General features: G+C 35.7%; 1 protein-coding gene across 4 annotated transcripts; it reads left to right on the top strand.

Annotated features, from left to right (window-relative positions):
• The first annotated feature begins 6100 nt into the window (after positions 1-6100).
• Positions 6101-14336, top strand: LOC141596395 (uncharacterized). Of its 4 annotated transcripts, none has more exons than XM_074416530.1 (9): positions 6101-6250; positions 9241-9361; positions 10706-10811; positions 10899-11043; positions 11718-11782; positions 11951-12115; positions 12819-12891; positions 12970-13061; positions 14117-14336. In XM_074416530.1, exons 2-8 carry the CDS (start codon positions 9315-9317, stop codon positions 13017-13019), a joined length of 651 nt encoding a protein of 216 aa, XP_074272631.1. In that variant the 5' UTR covers positions 6101-6250; positions 9241-9314; the 3' UTR covers positions 13020-13061; positions 14117-14336. The 4 variants fall into 4 exon arrangements, with proteins under 4 accessions (XP_074272631.1, XP_074272630.1, XP_074272629.1 ...); XM_074416529.1 differs by having other exon boundaries at positions 6155-6250; positions 12970-13038; positions 14052-14336; XM_074416528.1 differs by lacking the exon at positions 6101-6250 and having other exon boundaries at positions 9221-9361; positions 12970-13038; positions 14052-14336.
• Positions 14337-16834: the final 2498 nt, after the last annotated feature.

Consider the following 16834-nt stretch of genomic DNA (forward strand, 5'->3'; position numbering starts at 1 on the left):
CCACCTCATACCCCGGAACACAATGGTTATGCCGAACGGCGTCACCGTCACATTGTGGAAACGGGTCTAGCTCTCCTAAACCACGCAGGTCTTCCGACCACTTATTGGCCATTTGCATTCAGTACGGCCACTTATCTCATAAACCGACTCCCTACCAAAACCTTAAATGGTAAATCACCATATTCTCTAATACATAATCGACAACCCGATTACAATAAACTCCACAATTTTGGATGTCTCTGTTACCCCTGGTTAAGACCGTATACTAAGCATAAATTAGAAGACCGCTCTATTGCATGCATTTTCGTTGGCTATTCCACCACTCAAAGCGCATACCACTGCCTTGACCCAAAAACTCATCGCATTTACACTTCAAGGCATGTAAAGTTTATTGATGATGAATACCCATTTCGTAAATCACTTGTACCATCATCATCCCCTTCACCTCACAGCGACCCAAATGATTGGTGCACCATTTCCATACCCATTATTTCTCCAATCACCCCTTCCGTGCCACCTCCCTCCACCACACCTACTACTACTAAACCGTCCATCACTATTGTCTACTCTCGTCGCACCCCTGCTACCAACCAACAAGCTACAACCGACACATCATCTCCCTCGGAACAGATCCCTTCACACCCCACCTCTATCGCGGCTATCTCATCCCTCTCCGCTGACACCATCGCAAATCATGACCAACCTACTACAACCCGTCCTCCATCCAAGACCTCTGCTCCGCCACCTCCCAAGACTATCACTACCCGCCTTGGCAACAATATTCGTAAACCCAACCCAAAATACGCTAAAGTTGTTACTCTTAACCCATCCTCTGACAATCTACCCAACACCGTAAAACAAGCCCTAATACTTCCCCAATGGCGCAATGCAATGAACGAAGAATACCATGCACTTGAGCGAAACCAAACATGGACCCTCGTCCCTCCCTCTCAATCGCAAAATACCATTGGCTGTAAATGGGTTTTTCGCAATAAATACAACCCGAATGGCACCCTAAAGCAACACAAAGCCCAACTTGTTGCAAAAGGTTTCCATCAACGCCCGGGTATTGATTATAATGAGACATTTAGTCCCGTTATAAAACCAACTACTGTTCGTCTTATTTTGTCTCTAGCTGTTACGCAATCATGGCCTCTTCGTCAACTGGATGTCAACAATGCCTTTCTCCAAGGCAAATTGACTGACAATGTCTTCATGATTCAACCACCCGGCTTTGTTGATCAAGCAAAACCTAACTATGTCTGTAAACTCAATAAAGCAATCTATGGCCTAAAACAAGCTCCTCGAGCCTGGTACACCTAATTAAAAACCCATCTAATTACTCAAGGTTTTAAACAATCTATTTCTGATTCATCTTTATTCATTTTACAAAACAAAACCACTTGTATTTATATGCTAGTTTACGTTGATGACATCATCATCACCAGACCAAATCCAAAACACCTACAAACGTTTATTACGGCACTCTCTACGCGATTTTCTTTAAAAGACCTTGGACCACTATCATATTTTTTGGGCATAGAAGTTATACCAAATGAACTCGGCCTACACCTCAACCAGTCTAAATACATTCACGATCTACTCACTAAATACAACATGATTGACGCTAAACCAAATACAACACCTATGGCCACTTCCCCACCACTAACTCGTGAAGATCATCTACCCATTCACGACCAAACAACTTATCGCGCAATAGTTGGAAGCCTACAATATCTATCTCTAACTAGGCTCGACATTGCTTTTGCTATAAACCGCCTAGCTCAATTTCTTCATCACCCCACCGCCACTCACTGGACTGCCTTAAAACGCCTCCTTCGCTACCTGCAAGGGACACAGACCTTCGGCATCCAATTTTATCGCAATTCACCATCTTGCCTTCATGCATTTTGTGACGCTAATCATGCAGGTGATAAAGATAACTACCTCTCCACAACAGGCTACGTCATTTACCTGGGTCGCAATCCTATTTCCTGGTCCTCTAAAAAGCAAAAGGGCATAGCACTTTCTACGACCGAAGCTGAATTTCAGGCTGTAGCTTCCGTTACAACTGAAATACTTTGGCTCCGCAATCTACTCACCGAGCTTCACATCACTGTCACCAAATCACCAGCAATTTACTGTGACAACATCTCCACCACGCTCTATGCCAAGAACCCAGTCTTTCACTCAAGAATGAAGCACATGGCTCTCTCCTTTCACTTCGTCAAAGACCAACTTCAACTCGGCCAAATTCGCATTCAACATGTCGCCAGCAAAGATCAACTTGCCGACATTCTTACCAAACCATTGCACAAGACTTCATACCATGAACTACGAACCAAGATTGGACTCACAAATCGGACGTCCATCTTGCCGGGGGCGTATTAGCCATATATCTGCAAATCAAAATATCCCCACAAATACTGTCAGCATATCAAGTCAACAGTCATCCTCTCAATTACCTCCTAAAATCAAGGGAACTTAATCATGTTCATATTGCAAATATGGAAAGATTATATTTGTGTATCATTATAATTATAGTATTTATTCTTACTGTCATTAGCCTTGTAAATCCTATAAATATGCAATTCATTCATCAGTAATAATTATCAAAAACATTTACTAACCTCATCTTATACTTTCTGTTTGAGCAGTTGTTTTACAATACTACCGCTGAAATGAACTTTTTTTACAGGCTCGTGTGAAGGTTACCGCTATTCATATTGATGATAAAATTAAAAAAAGAGTCAAAAATGTTGTTCCTGGTGAAAATATACGGGTTATATTGTCAGGGATTTTTGAAGAAGATGTATTGCCAGGCTCTGTCTTGTCGAGCATTTGTAAGTTCGTTTTTCAACTAACATTGCAGTATAGTACTATCATCAATCACTTGTGACCAGATAACTTGGCTGATTATTTTAAAGAAGCGTCCATTTTGGTTCCCTGGGATTGGCCTAATGGCCTGATTTTACTTTGGTGCCTTGAGGTTCCACTAATTTCATTTTGGCACTAAAGTTTTCGTCACTTTGTAGTTGTATGCTTCTGAATATATGGAATAGCAATACAATGTATTGCAAAGTGTTGCTTTTAAGAGAGGTGAGATTTAGCCATTGACCGACGACATTTATGTTTATTTTGGTGAAGCCAATCCGGTTGCAGCTGTCAATGAGTTTGATGTTCACTTGCACTTCCTTGAGCTGGTTGAAAATGTATGTGAAAGCCCCTTTTATCTTATAATAATGTAACTTGATTTTCTCGTTGTTTATCATTTGGCTGTTGATAGAAGCAGTTCAATGGAAACAGTTGGTGATCTAAACTCTTAAATTTTTGTTGTATATGTCATTTACAGTGATTACATTTTGTATATTCATATTGTTGCCCCGGTTTTATTGAATGAGTACATTCTTATTCTTTTTATTGATTTGGAAATTAGGAGATTTTCACAGCTGGCTACAAGGCAATCTTACATATTCATTCCGTTGCTGAGAACTGTGAGATAGTTGATTTGCTAGAGGAGATTGATCCAGAGACGAAGAAACCTATGAAGAAGAAGCCTCCTTCTGTCAAGTCTGGTGCTGTTGTTTTATGCCGTTCGGGTATGTACTCTTTCTTTTGTTAGTTTTAGTGATTTTTTAGCCCCCGGCTGTTTATTCTGCTAACTTTTTTATTCAGTGTCTTCATGGTTTCTTATCTTTTTGTATTTCATGTCTCCTGTGCATTGTACAGTTGCTACAATGTTCTCCCATTTTGATATCTTGTTCGAATTCGTCTCTACAGTTGCTACAATACAATGTTCTGCTAACATTTTTATGCATCCGTTTAACTGTGTATTAGATGACTAGTAGTTATGGTTCCCTGTGTAACTGTGTTTCATTAACCAGTCTGTGGAGCATGTAATGCGCCTGGCGGTTAAGTCATCAGTTTTGTTGCCATTTATCCCATTTGATTTTTGTGTAATAGGTGAATAATTTGATATGCGTGGAGAAGTTTTCTGATTTCCCACAGCTTGGGAGGTTTACTCTTTGTAAAGAAGGTGATACTTTTGCCTTTACCTGATTAACTCGGGATGTCATACTTAATTTTGCGTTTTAATATTTTCTTTTATTTCAGGGAAAACCGTGGCAGTTGGAGAAATTATCGACCTTTCTGTTGCTTAAATCGGTTTGCAAATATTAGGTAAATTTATTTCGTATTTGCAAATAATGTTCAGAACAATGGGTTACTCCAGTCTTCCTCTCGTCTCATTTCATTCATCAATGTTCAGGGCATAGTAGATTTAAATCCTCTTATTTCGTATTTGCATTCTGCCGTGGTTTATTGCATTTTCCTCTTTGCATACTTATTGGATTGAAAAATGTTGGTATAAAGCAAAATGGTTCAATAAGTTGTCTACACTTTAATACCATGAAGTAATATTTGGTCGCTACAGTTTTCATTACCGAAAATTTACATGACATGGAGTCATGGAGTTATAAAATAAAGTATACAGAAATGGTCATTTGAGCCAGATAAGAGTCGCGATATTTCGCATCAATATATGTGTGGTTTCAAATGAGTCTTATTGCGTCAATATGGAGTCATTTAGAATAGGTCATATTGGTTAGATGGTTTCAAGTAGGGGTCAAGTTTGAGTTAATATTTGGCTTGACAAAGTCTAAACCTTCTACATGTTACACTTGGTCATTCTGAGGTTATACTGTATGCCTCGGGTCAAAGTTATTGTGCTCGGATCTTGCAGCGTATAGTTATGACTTATGTTGCTGCATGTGCAGGTGGTGCGAGCTATTAGAGTATACCATTAGGCTGACAATTGCGTGTTAATGACAACTCGCCACTCTTTTTGAACGTGGTCCTGTACAGAGGATGAAGGTTAACCTGATTATCGATGTATTTCTCGTATAGATGTGTTCCTTGTTGATGTCTTATCGCTGTACGAAAATACGTACGTTATCATGGCAACAACTCCCATTACAAATACACGAGTAATTGTTTTGCAGATCAACAATATTGTGATTAATTTTCACTCACTAATCTAGTAATTTCTGGAGTAAGTTTTAGTTGCAACACTAATAGTATGTGTGTATCTAGGCAGTTGATCCGAAGATTGAGATACTATAATATTATCAACATATTTAATTGACTGACATATTTCTTGTGGTATATATTCACTCCTAGCATTTTCTTCAAATTTGAAAGGTTTGTTTATTTCATTAGTCATTACTAACAATGGAGTATACGTTGTGACTCCATAAATCAATTCTATTTTTCAACTACACTATAAGAAGTCATTTTTATTTGAAGGAGCAAATGTTGTATTAATATACTCTTTTTTCCAAATTCTGGTCCATTGAACCGGATCAGACCGATTAGACTGGATCATACCAGATTGAAATATAATTTTAAGAAAAAAAAATCAAATAATAATAATAATAATTTCGGTCCAGACCGAATACCAGAATCTTAAAAATTGTTGAACTGGAGACCGAAATCGGAATTAAAAATTCCGGTATTGGTCTGGTAGATTCTGATCCATTTCTCCGGTCCGGGCCAGATTTTGCACACCCCTAGATAAGTTCATGGCCTCCACGACGAAACACATACCCATATCAGGTTAAATTTTTTATGCCCAAACTTGATCCATATCCAATAGGTCAAAAGAAAAAGAGACACTATCTGGCTTATTAGGGTTCGATCGACGGAAAGTCGGAAATGGACCTTGGACAGTCTACAACATTTTGATCTAGAGCTGCAAATGATCTGAGTGGGTTGTCGAGCTATCGGAATCGGCTTGATCAGAGCTCGGCTCGTGCTCGGTCAAATCGAGCTCGAGCCGAGCTTGGCTAAATACGAGTTCTACAAGGCCTGGCTCGGAAGTTTGTTTGGGCTCGTTTATATTTTTTTTGTATATTTTGCAATCTTATTTTTTTAAAAAATAATTATATGTAGTTAGATTCAAAAGGTGAGAAAATGAAAATAATACGAAACGAGCTCGAGCTTCAATTTTTTAGGCTCGATAAGTTTCGAGCCGAACCCAAGCCCACACGAGCTGGAGCTCAGATCGGCTCGTTTAGAGCCCTAGTTTGACTTTTTGATCCATTGCTCTCTTTGAACGTAGTACTTGACTACTTGGCTCGTACTTGGGTGTCATTGCATAGGGTTTTGGAATAAAATAAAGCTCCGATCACATAAACCCTCATCTTCATCATCCCATATTATATCGACGCACGGTGATTGCGTAATTTTGAAGGTTAGTTATTTAATTTTCATAATTCAACTTATTCTCAATCATCCAATTAATTTCAACGATTTACTGTTTTAACTTTCCTGTATTTCTGTTCAATCAGTACGATTTTCAGGTCTTTCGATAATTGATCAATTTGGGAGAATGTTTTAATACTGTTAGGGTTTGATGCAACTTAGAAATCCCTAATTATAGTCCTTGTGCATGTTGATTAAACTCGTTGAGTTTAAATTTTGAGCTTTATTTCGTTGATTAAATGTAATTATCGATAGTGTTTAAATCGACGAACGATGATTGCGTAATTTTGAAGGTTAATTAGTTATATCGACACATGTTGATTGCGTAATTTTGAACGCTAGTTGTTTAATTATGAAGGTTAGTTATATTGACGCACTGTGATTGCGTAATTTTGAAGGTTAGTTATATTGAGGCACTGTGATTGCGTAATTTTTCGAAGGTCAGTTAATTGGTCCATCTCTTTTTGAAGCAATGGATGTTATTGAAGGCCCTATACGAGAACTCGATGCTCCCCTCAGGTATATCTCCTTAAACAAGTATTTGTGATTGTGGATTTATCATACATGCATCGCCAACAATTTCCACTGGAAAAAGTAATTGATGGTGTTATTTGAACCTTTTTCAAATCTCGCCGGAGAGAACTAGAATCTGGCACCATAAGTATTTCAGGTCACTTCCTGCAGTGAAATTGGTTTCGCTTTTGTGCTCACGAACTCGAGCGAGCCATCCCACCACATTAGTGTGCCTTTCGGCATTCTGTCATCTATGATAATTTTGCTTGGTTAATGATAATTAAGATATAGGTTAAAGGCACATGGAATAAGCTGATGTTGTATGTACTTGATCGAGCCTGTGCTAATTCCTGTAGTCATTGCTGGCAACTGTCTGTACAAAATTTATTTATGTTTTAACTAGGTTGTCTGAGACTCTGACTCTATCCCCATCTAGTTGCTACTTTAAAAACCAATCCTCTTTTTTTTTTTTTTTTCCCAAAGTTAGACGGCCATTGATAAGTGGTTCCTTATCTTCCGTGTCTGAGGGTGAGTGTCTGAGTATGGTTTTAAAATGTTTCGTTGTGTTTAGTTTCTTAATTAATGCTGTTTTTGTGACCTGCAAATATTCCGTGTCCAGTACTCATTTCCTAGGTTATTTTTATTAGTCATTGTAATAATTGTAGGTTATTTGTGTCTCCTATCTTGTGGCACATAGTGGTGTTCAAGTGTTGATATGAAATGTGCATGTAAATTGTGTTTGAGATGACCAGATGCCCATAAAAATGTCATCCAGAATATTATGACTACGTTTTTGTTGTAGAAGCTTTTTCTATGAAATGTGCATGTAAATTGTGTTTCGTCTTTGTTGTAGAAGCTTTTTCTTTCCCATATGTGAACAACACGCACGGCAATCTCTGCGGTGAGCATTTCCTCTTTCAGGTGACGGATTGCAACCGGAGTGCAGTTGAAGGCCATGGTACGGTGTTGGAAATTTTTTCTTGGTTTTGTGAAAAAAAAATATGAATGAACGATGGAGATGGATGAAAATGTGTGGGTTGATGTTATTTTTATAGTGATTTAATGGGGTTGCACTGACGGTTACCTAGATTTTAGGTGGATAATAATCACATAATCATATAATGAAATCATTATAATTATAAATTATAATTATAATTATATTATAATTATAATCATAATGAAATCTCGATCCATATGATTTCATTATGTTAGGGCTTGCCTGGAATCCATGGAATTATTAAGGGGGTAAGTTTTATTGGGCGATAATTACTGGGGAAATTAATTAGTGGGGTAATGAGTTCATTGATGATATGTTTGGCATAAGAGTAATGATTACTGAGTAGATCTTTTACTCCCTTAATCATTACCTAGGGGGAGGGTGGGTAATGTATTACCCTTCACAAGGGTAATAATTACAGGAGGTGAATAATTACCCGCATACCAAACATGGGAAATACACCTCACATATTACTCCCCTATTCATTCCCCTCTTATTACCCTCAATCCAAGCAAGCCTTTAATTATGTTAATAAAATAAGAAATGATTTGATTTTACATCATCTTTGATTTTATTATCATAATCTCCTTCCTAAAATATAGGACATAAGTTGTTTAGCTGATTGTAGATGATATGTATGTATATGGTAGTCGATTTCTCTCAATATGGATGGATATGATTTGATGATTTGATTTGATATTATCTCCTTTCTAAAATATAGGAAATCAGTTGTGAAGTTGTGTATTTCTCTCATTTGTGAATATTTTTGTGATGTTGAAAAAATCACGTTGGAATAAAAGGCAACAATGCAGTGAATATTTTTTTATTTATATGGTATATGTGAGATTATCATAATGGAGTGAATATTTGTGAATATGATTTCATTATCATTATGTTAATAAAATAAGAAATGATTTGATTTGATATCATCTTTGATTTTATTATCATAATCTCCTTCCTAAAATATAAGCTCTGATCACATAAACCATCATCTTTATCATCCCATATTATATCAACACACGGTGATTGCGTAATTTTGAAGGAATTTTGAAGGTTAGTTATTTAATTTTCATAATTCAAATTCAAATTATTCTCAATCATCCAATTAATTCCGGCGATTTATTGCTTTAATTTTCCTGTAATTCTGTTCAATCAGTATGATTTTTCTGGTCTTTCGATAATTGATCAATTTGGTAGAATGTTTTAATACTGTTAGGGTTTGAAGCAGCTTAAAAATCCCTAATTATAGTCCTTGTGCATGTTGATTTAACTCGTTGAGTTTAAATTATGAGCTTTATTTCGTTGATTAAATGTATTTATAGATAGTGGTTAAATCGACGCACGATGATTGTATAATTTTGAAGGTTAATTAGTTATATCCACGCACGGTGATTGCGTAATTTTGAACATTAGTTGTTTAATTATGAAGGTTAGTTATATTGACGTCCTGTGACTGCGTAATTTTGAAGGTTAGTTATATTGAGGCACTGTGATTGCGTAATTTTTCGAAGGTCAGTTAATTGGTCCTTCTCTTTTTGAAGCAATGGATGTTATTGAAGGCCCTATACGAGAACCCGATGCTCCCCTCAGGTATATCTCCTTAAACAAGTATTTGTGATTGTGGATTTATCATATATGCATCGCCAACAATTTCCACTGGAAAATGTAATTGATGGTGCTATTTGAACCTTTTTCAAATCTCGCCGGAGAGAACTAGAATCTGGCACCATAAGTATTTCAGGTCACTTCCTGCAGTGAAATTGGTTTCGCTTTTGTGCTCACGAACTCGAGCGAGCCATCCCACCACATTAGTTTGCCTTTCGGCATTCTGTCATCTATGATTATTTTGCTTGGTTAATGATAATTAAGATATAGGTTAGAGGCACATGGAATAAGCTGATGTTGTATGTACTTGATCGAGCCTGTGCTAATTCCTGTAGTCATTGCTGGCAACTGTCTGTACAAAATTTATTTATGTTTTAACTAGGTTGTCTCAGACTCTGACTCTATCCCCATCTAGTTGCTACTTTAAAAACCAATCCTCTTTTTTTTTTTTTTTCAAAGTTAGACGGCCATCGATAAGTGGTTCCTTATCCTCCGTGTCTGAGGGTGAGTGTCTGAGTATGGTCTTAAAATGTTTCGCTGTGTTTAGTTTCTTAATTAATGCTGTTTTTGTGACCTGCAAATATTCCGTGTCCAGTACTCATTTCCTAGGTTATTTTTATTAGTCATTGTAATAATTGTAGGTTATTTGTGTCTCCTATCCTGTGGCATAGTGGTGTTCAAGTGTTGATATGTCATGTGCATGTAAATTGTGTTTGAGATGACCGCCCATAAAAATGTCATCCAGAATATTATGACTACGTTTTTGTATTGAATGAAATTGCATTCAAATGTATTCCTGAACTGTCCTAATTAGCATGTGCTCCTACAATGTTCTGCTATTTCTCATAGTCAGTATTTTCCTTGCCAATCTTTTGTTCTACTCCCTAGTACTTTGATAGTTTGATGTTGATAAGCCTTGCAAATAGTTGAATTACTTTTACCCACCTAAACACCTATTGGGATGAGTTTTATTTCTAAAAAAAAAAAGCAAAAGACTCACTGTAAAGCAGTTTCGAAATATGATGGAATAAAGAAAAATGACTTACTAAATTGTCCCCCTCTTATATTGTTAGGTACTGAACGATCAATGTTATTCTCGACACAATTTCCTCAAAGGGTCATCCCGAAATAATCTCTTTATTAAACATTGGTAAGTATGTTAGTCTTTGTACATCCAACCCCCTTACCTGGCATAGACAGAAGCTTGTTACACGCTGGGGCGATGTTAATTGATGTGTAGCCTTCCTTTGCTCTTTTGTTTTATCTTATGAGACATAATGCAGGCTTACTTGTTTTCAGTTCCCCTTATAGTTTGAGTTTCGAATGCAGGATGCCCATCACCCATATATTCAAAGATATGGGAACTGTTGTTATGGGTAAAATTGAATCTGGCAGTATACGTGAGGGTGTGTCATTGATAATTATGCCAAACAAGGTATGTTTCTGAAATTTTAATTTACCTTTGTGTTTGAGCCGTTATTTTACACTGCAATACTACAGCTGGAATGAACTTTTTGTACAGGCTCATGTGAAGGTTACCGATATTTATACTGATGGAGAAATGGAAAATAAAGTCACATATGCTGATCAGGGTGAAAATATACGGGTTAGATTGTCAGGGATTGATGACGAAGATATATTGCCAGGCTTTGTCTTGTCAAGCATTTGTAAGTTCATTTTTCATCCAGCACTTAACATTTCAACGTTATCCTATGTTACTCCAACACTTCACTTTGGTCACATGTCGGGTATACGACACAATACGATACTGTTGCACTTCATTTTAGACCAAAAATTGAAACTTATGGAAAGTAACTGTACTGACATTTGAAACCAAGTTGGAGTAACATAGGTATCATCAACGACGTGACCAGATAGCTTGGCTGATTATTTTAAGGAACCAGCCGTTTTGATGTCCCGAGTTGCAGCCTAATGTCACTTTGGTCATTTCGTGCCTTCACGAGGTTTCACTAATTTCATTTGGGCACTAAAGTTAATTTAGCAAAAACCTCAAGGGTCAAGGCATCAAATCACAAAAATTGATTTACCCAAAATGTGAAGGCACCACTGAGAATTTTCCTTATTTTAATCTGATTCTAGTTTTCTTGATTACGAATATAATATAAATAAAAAAAGAGAATGTAAGAAATAAACAATGTTGATGGGGTTGGGTGGGGTAAGGACGTAAGGTTAAATTGATTAAGGTTAAGTTGATCTGGGCGGGGCAAGGTTAAGCTTTCGATGGACATGGGTGACATTTTTGTCGTCGTAGTTGTACGCTTCTAAGAGAGGTAAAAGATTTAGACATTGGCTAACAACATTTATTTCTATTTTGGTGCAGCCAAGCCAGTTACAGCTGTTAATGAGTTTAATGTTCAGCTGCAAATTCTTGAGCTGCTTGAAAATGTAGGGAATGCCCCCTTTTATCTTAAAAACAATGTAACTTGATTTTCTCGTTGTTTATCATTTGACTACTAATGGAAGCAGTTGTTGATCTAAACTCTTAATTTTTTGTTACTCTGGTTTTATTGAATGAGTACATTCTATAAACTTTTTACTGATCTGGTATTCTAGGCTATTTTCACAGCTGGATACAAGGCGATATTACACATTCATTCCATTGTCGAGGAATGTGAGATAGTTGATCTGCTACAGCAGATTGATCCACAGACGAGGATACCCATGATGAAGCCGCCTCTTTTTGTCAAGTCTGGGGCTGTTGTTTTATGCCGTATTCGGGTATGTACTCTTTCTTTTGTTAGTTTTAGTGATCTTTGAGCCCCTGGCTGTTTAATCTGCTAACATTTTTATTCAGTGTCTTAATGTGTATGTTTTACTCACTTGAGTGTAGTTATTGTTTATATAAACTCTGAATTTAGTAGTGCATTGAATGGTTGCTACAATGTTCTCCCATTTTGATATCATGTTTGAATTCGTCTCTACTTTCTTTCTACGATTGGTTTTTTTTTTTTTTTCTCGTTTTTTGGAAGATGATTGTACTCTCTGTATCCGGTTTATAACGTGCCTATTTGACTTTGGTGATTAACGATGTCGACATTGATTTCGTTATTTTTTCACAATATGCAACGGTAAAAATGATAATATGAAATAGTTGGTTTGATATATTAAAGATGACGTTTTACATTGCAGCTCTACGCATGTTTGAAGAGATTAATGGTCAGAGTTTTTTAAAGTCATATGTTGACACTAAAACTGGGATGGAGTTTGTGTTTGCTAAAATTATTGTTTCTTTTTATGCAAACTCGGTGGATGCTCTAGATCACGAAGTATATTGCTTTTATGCACCCTTTGAAGCGATATCTGATGTATATGAGTTGCTGTTTCTCCTGTTTCATTATCGAGTCTGTGGAGCTTGTAATGCGCCTGGCGGTTAAGTCATCAGATTTGTTACCATTTATCCCATTTGGTTTTTGTGTAATAGGTGAATAATTTGATATGCGTGGAGAAGTTTTCTGATTTCCCACAGCTTGGGCGGTTTACTCTTCGTAAAGAAGGTGATACTTTTGCCTTCAGCTGATTAATTGGGGATGTCACTGCTTAATTTTGCGTTTTAATATTTTCTTTTATTACAGGGAAAACTGTGGCAGTGGGAAAAATTATTGACCTTTCTTCTGTTGCTTAAATCGGTTTGCAAATATTAGGTGAAGTGATTTCGGAATTCTGAGTGCTCAAAGCTTTTTCTCTATGAGCAATTGCACGGTAGTCTGTTATATTTCTAAATATGGAGGTCTTGTGTTGCTAAGTCAGTTCAGCGTTATAGAAAATCTTCTTAGCAGAATTACATATTTATGGAGTATGATTTATCTGAAAACCTTTAGAACCTGGCTTGAGCCTACTTGCTGATGTATGTCTTAACTTCCTATTAGCTGTTTTTTTCCTTTTGTTTCTTTCCAAATAAATATCTTCCTTTCTGATTTCAACGAAATATCTTCCTTTCTGATTCATTCCATTGAGTTTTATGTTAACCATAAAAACATGGGACTCTGCCACAGGGCTTCTCAGTGCTATTTAGTTTGCTTTGCTTGTCTAATAATACATTACTCCAATCTTCTTCTCGTCTCATTTCATTCATCAATGTTAAGGGCATAATGGATTTGAATCCTCTTATTTCATATTTGTATTATGTCGTGGTTTATTGCATTTTCCACATTGCAGATCTGTTGGATTGAAACATGTTGGTATAAAGCAAAATGATTCAATATACTGTCTACACTTTAATACTATGAAACTATAATTGGTCTCTACAATTAGTACAATATGCAATATCCAAGCACAATAACTTGTAACTTACCTGAGGCATAACAGACTTGTAGATGGTCTAGACTTTGTTGAGCCAAATATTAACCCAAACATGACCATACTGAAACCATATTCTAAATGACCAATATTGACGCAAGAAGACTCATTTGAAACCCCACATATATTGATGCGAAATATCCCGACTCTTATCCAACCCAAATGAGTGAAATGACTATTTCTCGTGTCTTCACATATCCAGAATGCCTCAAAGACGTGTATATGAGAGGCATCACATGTGAGATCAACTTCAATACTTCAGTATACTTTATTTTATTACTACATATCATGCAAATTTTGGGGTGCTATGTTGTACTCGGTATGCATGTTTGGTTAACTTATGCTGCTGCAAATGCAGGTAGTGCGAGCTATTGGAGGATACTGTCCATTTTAGGCTGGCAATTGCGTGTTAATGACAACTAGACACTCTTTTTGAATGTGGTCTTGCACAAGAGATCAAGCATTTTCGTGATTCTCGATTTATTTCTCGTATTGATGTGTTGGTTTTGGACGTCTTATCTCTGTACGGAAATGCATATGTTATCATGGCAACAACTTCCATTACAAATACAGAATAATTGTTTTGCAGATCAACAATATTGTGATAAATTTTCTCTCAACAAAGTGTAGTGATTAATTTCTTTTGTACTACCCTTGTACTCGATCCTATCATTTTTTTCACCTATATTTGTTCTCTATGTCAATTTGGTCCCATCATATATGCACTTGCATCTCAAAATAAATTCTAAATTTGCTCTCATATTTTTACTTTATATAACCCACCCTAATGGAAAGCAAACACACTAATCTGGTAATCTCTGAAGTATGTTTTAGTTGCAACATTAATAGTATGTGTGTAACTATGCAATTGATCGCAAGACTGAGGTACTATAATATTATGCACAAATTCACATTTGTGACGAACATATCTGTCGCAAGCTTGTGATGAGTTAAATATAACCCGTTTGCGGTAGATAAGACAAAAGCAAAGTGCCTAGGGAATATCATTCTGTTTTATCTTATCTGCTCCACATGGTATTACTTGACCCGTCGCAAACTTGTGACGGATATACCCGTCACAAGGGAGACTTATTGAATATTATGTGGGGTAACTTCAGCTGTCGTCAACTTTTTTCCCCAAAACATACTATGAATGATTAGAGGTTAGAACAAAAATCACTCGAATTAGGACTCAAAAGAAACTCAAAAATTCCGGTTTAATTAAAATGACTTAATCTGAATGACTCTGTATTGAAAATAACGTGAGCAACAATTAATTTTTGCTATTTGGGTTATAAAATTTTAGTTGTTTGCTATATGGACTTATGAAATTTTAGCATGAAGTCTTGTGATCAACGTCTCAACGGTCAACATGTAATTGTTTCGATATAATTGACGATGGATTATATGCTCTTTTGTGGACATAATTTACTCAATTATGAACATGATTAACCATTTTACCCCTCCCATTTCAATCTCCATATTTTCCTAATTTCCTATTTCCTTTAATTTCAATTTCACCTCTCAACCACCATCTTTGCCACCGCCACTTAACCATCTGCTCATACCACCTCACCGATTCAACTCCATATTACACATCTTCCTATTTGGGCCATTCAACTCCACTTTGCACATTTCTAGAAAATGGCAAAATAAAGGTTCATGTTATCCTAATTGAACAAGCATATTTACATAAAATGCCACTCACTGACCCACTCTAATTGGACAAACATATTAATAAAGCATTTTTACTTTCCACTCATTGTACCTTTTAGGGGTCGTTTGGTTACCCACTAAACAATGCAAGAACTTAAATTTATGTGAATTGCAAAATGGGTATGTTGTTTGGTTACCCCAATTCACATGAATTGGAAGTTCCCATAAATTCCAATTCCTCCACAATGGGGGAAGTTGCTTACCTAGCCCCCCCTAGGTAAGTTAGAATGCCTACATGAATTGCACTTCCTCCATGGCAACCAAACATTTTTTTGCAATTCACATGAATTCCAAATTCACGTGTTTTATAACTTCCTAGGCAATACAAATTCCTATATGCAACCAAACGACCCCTTATTGTTTTCTATTACTTTTCTTAATACCGGATAAAGGATTATTTGGATGATAAAAAAAATATTTCTTATTTATAGAATATTTAAATTATATCATAAATTGATTTATGACCTATGAAACAAGTAAATTGACATATGAGAGTTAAAGAAGATAAGAAAACACGACTTTATCGAACTTTAATTCGTATTTAATTTAAAAAAAATTAAAGTCTATGGATAGGATTAAGGATTCAGGGCCTCTACAACCAAACTCATACCTAGATCTGCTTTGTTTTTCCAAGCTGCTAAACATCGTTGACATTTTACTAATTATCGTCGATATTTTTTATATCTCATGAATTTTAAAAAAACAAAAATTAATCTTAAAATTAATCAAGAGAATTGAGTAATTTCATGAACTGTGTTTATTTATGAAAATATTTTAACTACCCCATATTATTTTAGTAATTTTTTTTCGTCGCGAAGTTAATAATAGGGGTAACAATTTATGTATAGAGATTATAGTTTTATACCAATTTCGTTTTATTTTTATTAAAAGATTATATTTTTAAGTTTAATGATAAAAATGTTATTTTTAAATGAAAAATTATTTTAATAAATGAAATCTAATTTGTTTCCATATATAAGTTAGAGCACTTTGGAGGAAAAACTTGAGATAAGTTTTATTCTTTTACTCGTAGTATATAGGGAGATTTGTAGAATCTAACACACATAAAAACCCAAAATATATATGGTAGTCCAAAATATTTTATTGAATATATTTTTTTCTCTACAAAGGCCCAATATTTATATAGAATAACCAAAGTGTTAGGCCCAATTTATAGGTGAAATGATTTGAGCGGGAAAATCTCAAGTTTCACCTATTCATTTAGTAAATAGAGGATTTTACGTGGTTTAGAATAAAATCCTTATTGTTAGAACAAATTAGTGATTATCGATTACCGCGGCAAAAATTAATCTAAGTCAGAAATTGATTTTTTTTTTCCAAAATAAAAAAAATCCGGACGAAAAACATTTTCTTCCAAAAAAAAAAAATTTGTTTTGGACGAAAATATTTTAAAACCGTTACTAA

The sequence above is a fragment of the Silene latifolia genome, chromosome 8 (genome assembly GCF_048544455.1).
Source record: "Silene latifolia isolate original U9 population chromosome 8, ASM4854445v1, whole genome shotgun sequence".
NCBI classification, from domain to species: Eukaryota; Viridiplantae; Streptophyta; class Magnoliopsida; order Caryophyllales; family Caryophyllaceae; genus Silene; species Silene latifolia.

What these genes read in the sequence shown, in the direction of transcription:
- LOC141596395 (XM_074416530.1), top strand. Translation starts at nt 9,315, where the DNA reads ATGGATGTTATTGAAGGCCCTATACGAGAACCCGATGCTCCCCTCAG. An exon ending in TTCTTGAGCTGCTTGAAAAT is followed by an intron (nt 11,783 to 11,950) that starts GTAGGGAATGCC and finishes CTGGTATTCTAG; the next exon opens with GCTATTTTCACAGCTGGATA. An exon ending in TTGTTTTATGCCGTATTCGG is followed by an intron (nt 12,116 to 12,818) that starts GTATGTACTCTT and finishes TTTGTGTAATAG; the next exon opens with GTGAATAATTTGATATGCGT.